Below are 7,337 nucleotides of genomic sequence, written 5' to 3'. Positions count from 1 at the left end.
CTGCAACTTTGTCACTATTGTAACCTTTAATGTACTGTACTTGCCCTTAGACACAGAGATAGCAGGGTTATGGGGATTAGTACTCTTGCCTTATCAAGTAATTTTGGCATGCTTTTGTGCAGAGAGACTGTGTTTCTGCTCTGGATGGTGTGCAAACTCCGTACTCAACAATAACGTGACAAAGTGGTCATAGCACAAGCTCTTGCTGCACTCGTAATGGGCACCTCTCCTTCTGTTTGGCTTAAAGGTCCAACAAGAGCCTGATGGTTGATCGGCCATGTTTTTATTTAAGAAAGTAGGGGGAGATGTAGGGAGCCATTTGTGCTGCACCCAAACATGGTGCCGGCTTCCCGCCGAGAACTCAGCAAACAGAGCTGTTGCCCAGCCAAGAGACTTAATGCGCATGCACCACATAAGTCACAGCCCACTCTTAGGGCACGTGATTGAGCTACAGGAGGATGCACCAATCAGGTAGCAACACGAGTCTCCTAGGCATGTATAGCAGTGCATTTTTCTCCCCCACGTGAGAAGAAGAGGAGGACAGTGGGGAGATTGCGGGAGACCCCACGTGGAGGGATGGCGGAGAGGCACCACGTGGAGAGGGACCCAATAGGAGAGATTGCGGGAGGTCCCGCATGGACAGAGACTGGACAGAAAGATCGCTCGTGGGGGACTGCGCGTGAGAGGCCGTCTAAACAGTAGAACTCAGTAGGGAGTCCCCGACTCAGAGACAAGTTTCCTGCTCATGAAGTCCCTGCTCAAAGTGCTGTTCAATAAAGGTTATCCGCAGAAGAAGCTGTTTGTTTTGTTGCACGCCTGTTCCTAGCGGTGGGAAGCGTGGGCGCGTGAGCTGGACCGAAGTGGGACGGTACTTTGAGTGAATGACCTCCTTGGAGACCACTCTTCTGCTCCCCTTGTTACCAGCCAGGAGGCAGAAGATTCCACTGGTCCAAGAAGGGCCCATTTCCCTTGAGCTTATGGAAAGTACCTCATGCTTCGGGGATCAGGCCAACTATGGCTCTCATAGTCTGTGTCCTGCTGCTACTGGGACTGTGTGGAAAGGTCAATTCAGGAGGTCAGCCTGTATTCCGTAACACTTCCGGGACTTTGAATTATGAATTGCCTACCACAGAATATGAGACCCAAGACACCTTCAATGCCAGGATTGTTAGCCCTCTCTACCAAATGGTGCATATCTTCCTCAACGTGGTCCAGCCCAATGACTTCCCTCTAGATTTGATCAAAAGACTCATGCAGAAGAATTTTGACATCTCAGTTGATTCCAAGGAGGTTGCTGTCTATGAAATCGGAGTTCTCATCTGTGCCATCCTGGGGCTGCTGTTCATCACCCTCATGCCTCTGGTGGGCTGTTTCTTCTGTATGTGCCGTTGCTGTAACAAGTGTGGTGGGGAGATGCACCAGCGGCAGAAGCAGAATGAACCGTGCCAGAGGAAATGCCTAGCCATCTCCCTCTTGGTGATTTGTCTGCTCATGAGCCTTGGCATCGCGTATGGCTTTGTAGCCAACCAGCAGACAAGGACTCGGATCAAAAGGACCCAGAGACTGGCAGAGAGCAATTTCAGAGACTTTCAAACACTCCTGACCGAAACCCCAAAGCAAATTGACTATATATTGGAGCAGGGCATCAGCACCAAGAACAAGGCGTTCTCAGACCTGGATCGTATTGACTCCTTGCTGGGAGGCAGAATAAAGGACCAAATAAAACCCAAAGTAACTCCTGTTCTCGAGGAGATTAAGGCCATGGCGACAGCCATCAAACAGACCAAGGATGCCCTTCAGAACATGAGCAGCAGTCTCAAAAGTCTACAGGACGCAAGCACCCAGCTCAGTACCAACCTGACCTCCGTGAGAAACAGCATCGAGAATTCGCTCAACAGCAGTGACTGTGCTTGAGACCCAGCCAGCAAGATCTGTGATAGCCTCAGACCAGGGCTAAGCGATCTGGAGAGCAACCACGACTCAAGTCAGCTCCCATCAGTGGATGGAGAACTGAACACCGTTAATGATGTCGACAGGACTGATCTGAAGAGCCTCGTCAAAAGGGGGTATATGTCGATTGATGAAATACCCAATATGGTACAAAACCAAAATGTGGCTGTCATCAAAGATGCCAAAAAGGCCTTGGATTCTTTTAGCGCCAATGTTAAGAACATGAGCCAAAGTATTCCTATTGAGGAGGTGCTATTTCAGGTTTTCTATTACCTGAATGACAGCAAGAGATACTTCCACCAGGAGCTGCCCAACCTGGAAGAATATGACTCATACTGGTGGCTGGGTGGCTTAATCGTCTGCTTTCTGCTGACCCTCATTGTGACTTTCTTTTACCTCGGCTTGCTGTGTGGTGTGTTTGGTTATGACAAGCATGCCACCCCAACCAGTAGAGGCTGCGTGTCCAACACTGGAGGCATCTTCCTCATGACTGGGGTTGGATTCAGCTTCCTGTTTTGCTGGATATTGATGATCCTTGTGGTTCTTACTTTTGTTGTTGGTGCAAATATGGAAAAGTTGATCTGTGAACCTTATGCAAACAAGAAATTATTACAGGTTTTGGATACTCCCTACCTGCTCAAGGAACAATGGCAATTCTATCTCTCTGGTGTGCTCCTCAATAACCCAGACATTAACATGACCTTTGAGCAAGTCTACAGGGATTGCAAAAGAGGTCGAGGCGTGTATGCCGCTTTTCAGCTTGAGAATGTCTTCAACATCAGTGAGAATCTCAATATTGAGAAGCTTTCTGAAGACATAGCCAAGGAGTTGAACAACCTGAATGTGAACATTGATAGCATTGAACTGTTGGACAAAACAGGAAGGAAGAGCCTGGAGGACTTTGTACATTCTGGGATAGATAAAATCAGTTATTCCATATACTTGGAGGAGGCAGCGAAATCCCCTACCAAAGTGGATCTGCTGACATTTGCCTCTTCTCTGGAAGCAAAAGCAAACCAGTTGCCTGAAGGGAAGCTGAAGCAGGCCTTCTTACTGGATGTCCAGACTATTAGAGCCATCCACCAGCAGCACGTTCTTGTTCTTCCCGTGCAGGAATCATTGAATACTTTAAAGCAAAGTGTCTGGACCCTCCAGCAAACAAGCAGCAAGTTGCCGGAGAAAGTGAAAACAATCCTTGCCTCTTTGGATTCTGCTCAGCATTTCCTCAGCAATAACCTTTCCTCCATTGTTATTGGAGAAACGAAGACATTTGGGGGAACAATAATAAACTACTTTGAACATTATCTGAAGTGGGTCTTGTATGCCATCACAGAGAAGATGACATCCTGCAAACCCATGACCACCGCAATGGACTCCGCCATTAATGGCATTCTGTGTGGCTATGTTGCTGACCCTCTGAATCTGTTCTGGTTCGGCATAGGGAAAGCCACGATGCTCTTACTTCCGGCTATAATCATTGCTATCAAGTTGGCCAAGTACTACCGCAGGATGGATTCAGAGGACATATATGATGATTTAGAAAACGGTAGTAATGGTTATCATAGAGATCATTTATATGGTGTTCACAATCCTGTTATGACAAGCCCGTCTCGATACTGACAACCGAAGTCGAAACTGCTTGACATCATGATAGTCAACGTGGAAAGAATCCCAGACTTTGGATAGTTTCTGAGTCTTCTAGAACCTTCCAAGTGCAGAAGAAACCATGATGGCTGATGTGGAGACTCAGGCCGGCACTGGGAACACGGCATCAGTGGTGTTAGGCTAGCGCTTTGTAAGAAGTGAACAGTTGTGGTTATAATCCATGTATCCATTGCTAGTCACAAGTGATTCTCTCCTGTTTTGTTTTTAACTTCTTTTTTCCACTGAAGTTCTATTTAGACACTAAAACATATTGGGGTGTTTGTCTCCCCCACCTTGATACATTTATCTGTGAGCCAGCTATTCAGATATCATAGCTGGGTATCTAACTTACTTCCATATGTGAAGTGTGCTAAATACAAACCAGTTTACAGAAAAAGATGTATTTTGTGTATAGTAAATTGTATATACACCCTTTTAGCACAAATGGCTCCCTACACATTTTCATGGCACTATTCTGTTGATCAGAAGCATACAAGTCCTTCTATTTAATTTTGTTGTAGTGTCTTTAATTTCTTTTCTGGGGATTTTAACAGTCATAGTAAAGGTCTTTTACATTATCTGGTCACTTTATTCCTAGTGACCTTTTAGGGTTTGTTTATTTTATGAGTATGTGTTTTGTTTGTACCATGTGCTTTCCTGGTACACGTGAAGGCCAGAAGTTGACAATACTTCAATTATAACTGGAATTATAGATGGTTGAGAACCAATACCAGGGTTCTGGGAACCAAACTCTGGTTCTCTGATAGAGCAGCTAGTGTTCTTAACTACTGAGCCATCTCTCAAGTCCCCTAGGTGTTTTTAAGTATTTGTATTTCATATTTGTTGGGAATGCAGCAGAAAGGCCGTTGTGTCTGCAAATCTCCAGAGACAGGAATGATAGGCATGTAGAATTGTCTTTTCAATGGGGAATATGTAAAAAAATGCAAAACAAATGAGCAAACAAAAAAAATCTAACAATCACAACAACCTATTCTTCTAGAAATGGAGGAGGAATGATTAGGGTAAGGGGAGAGGGGAGGTGGGGGGAAGAACCAGAGAGAAACCTGCAATATAGATAGAAAACATAAAAAGAAACAAACAACAACAAATAAAATCCTGTTCTTTCATCCAGAACGTTGGGAATTGAAAGTGATCAATATTCTGGAAATCTGTGTTATGGCCAAGGCCATATTAGCTCCTACAATCAGGACAAGAGATTCCTAATGATCTAAATGACTCTTACATTATCTATATAGCCCCAAGGATACCCACAAGCTCCCACAACTAGTACCAGAGGTGGCAAATAGACCAAATGACCTCTATACTGTCGTGATGATGGAGACAAGGCCAGACCCTGCCTTAGATCCTGAAACTAGTACAGGTAGATGACTGCTCTAGAACCCATCCTCTTGGAAGAAATGACTCGTAATATGAGCTGGCTTTCTATGTGATCATGCTTTCTTGTGCTCAGGGAATTGCATTGTACCTGGAAGACATTTTTGTTTTCAAAATTATAGTCTTTTAAAATTTGTTGGAGATAAACCACCTGAGATCAGACTCTTTAGACGTCCTGATTCAGGTTGATGAGATCATCTTAACAGAGTTTTTATTGTCACCTCTTTGCAATTCACTTTTCTGCCTGACACCTGCAAAGATGAGCTCAGATCTTGTTTTCCATGCATTTATTTATTATATATGCCTTGGATTTTTTAAAGTGTTTTGCTTGTTTCCTCCTTACTGAGTTATATTTAGCATTACATATTCTGAATAAAGATCTTCTATAAGATATATGCTTTGTAGTTTTTTTCCTAATGTGTTTTAATTTTTTAAGAGTTTAAGAATCATGTTTTTTTCTCTATTTTTTTGTGCAAAGCCTAACATGTCAGTTTATTTTTTATGGATTATGCCATTAGATATAAATATTTTTACCTTAATCCAAAGCCTCAAAAATTCTCCCTTTGTCACTGTCTTCTGGAAGTTTTATAGTTTCGAATTTTAAATAGAACTATGGTCCATTTTGACATATTTTTATTATATAGTAATAATATAGGTATATAGAAATAATTAACAATTTATTTAAATACTACCACATTTCCAAACACTTAGCTTTGAAACACATGTTTGCAATATAGCCTGAAAACATTATAAATGTACTAATTCATTTTCACCATATTTTTTTTTCTTTTGAATGTTCCATAAACAGCTGTGACATCTGTGAACAAACTTGTTTTTAAATTGGATGCTTTTTCTTCTTTCCTAGCTACACTGCCAAGGACTGCTGGTGCAATGTTAAAGAGGAATGAGAGTGAAATTGAGCCTGGTGGTCCATTACAGGAGCAGCAGAGGAATTGGGAATTTGAAGATAGGATGGGCTGGTTCTCTCAGTTCACCGGATACACAGCCCTGTCCTAGCCTGCAGCTCCGAAGTGCTTGCACGATTTAGAGTTGCTGCTTGCCTCAAGTTTACTGACACGCCTTCAGGAGCAAAGGGCATGGTGTATCTATTTATCTCTGAACAAACAGAGCTAGTCTCATCTTGCCATTGAGTAGCTAGTCTGCTATGGAGGTATGGTCAGATGTTCATCCTATTGAGTTGTGGACATGCACAATTCCAAGGTAGAAAGCTACTTCAGTATCTGTTACTTAACAAAATCACTTCTGGAAATCCACCATAAATTTGAGTTACAGACCATTTCAGAGTCCACAGCTGAGACTGAGTTTCAAACGCTTGTTACCAGATGGAAAGGTAGTTCTCTTCCTTCTAGGTCCTTTGGTGAAAGGTTTTGACAGCGAAATAAGACTAAATTTAGTTAGAGACAATTCCTTAGAGGGTTGAAGCCTTCACAGGTTAGGATCAGGACTGCTGTGAGAGTGTGCCACCAGGTGTAGTTGTGCCTTCTCAAAATGACTTCCTTAAATATTGGGTTCCACTCGTATTTCACCATGTCCCACCTCAAACAGCAAATGACCATGGGTGCTTATTTTTTTCTTGTAGATCCCCAAAAACTGTTGGTACTGAAAGGATAAACATATGATCACCACACATTGTGCTATCCTAGTGTCCTCTCTCGTTTTCAGTTTCTATTAGGTGTGGTGATGGCGGAATTTCTGTTTTGTTTTGGCTTTTTCAAGATAGAGTTTCTCTGTGTAGCCCTGGCTGTCCTGGAACTCGCTCTGTAGACTAGGCTGGCCTAGAACTCACAGAGATCCACCTGCCTCTGCCTCTGCCTCTGCCTCTGCCTCTGCCTCTGCCTCCGCCTCTGCCTCTGCCTCTGCCTCTGCCTCTGCCTCCTTAGTATTGTAATAAAAGGTTTGTGCCACCACCACAGCCTAGCAACTGAAAATAGTTTGTATTGCCATTTCTCAATTTGATAAAGCTTTGTTCTATTCCTTTTACCTCTTCCTTTAAATATTTGTTTTAAAAATAACACGAATAGGGGCTATGAATGGGTTGTCACTTTTAGTTTACTTATGTGGTATATATTCAATTGATTTCTCACATAATCTCTTAACTATACATCTCTGAAACAAATTCTATGTTATAACCATCTATTTTCTTTTGTATATATGACTGGATTCAGTTTAACAAAATTTGTTGACATCATTTAGTTTTTCATTTCCATTCATTATGTTTGCTGTTTTCCAGTATATGTTTTTCTTTTGAAGTCAGTATCTAGTGTAATTGATTTCATTATACCATTTTATACATATATATATATAGATCATTATACTTTCTTCTTATT

The 7,337-nt window shown here is 42.4% G+C and overlaps 1 protein-coding gene across 1 annotated transcript; it reads left to right on the top strand.

Moving 5' to 3' along the window:
- Positions 1-1,014: 1,014 nt before the first annotated feature.
- On the top strand, positions 1,015-3,570 carry LOC308414296 (prominin-1-like; the record flags this gene model as incomplete). Its single annotated transcript, XM_080909506.1, is given in 2 exon segments — positions 1,015-1,911; positions 1,915-3,570. Coding segments are annotated over 2 exon segments (2,553 nt in total).
- Positions 3,571-7,337: the final 3,767 nt, after the last annotated feature.

The sequence above is a fragment of the Micromys minutus genome (assembly GCF_963924665.1).
Source record: "Micromys minutus genome assembly, chromosome: X".
Classification (NCBI taxonomy): domain Eukaryota; kingdom Metazoa; phylum Chordata; class Mammalia; order Rodentia; family Muridae; genus Micromys; species Micromys minutus.
Note: the sequence above shows the minus strand (reverse complement) of the source record. Positions and strands in the feature narration are given on the sequence as shown.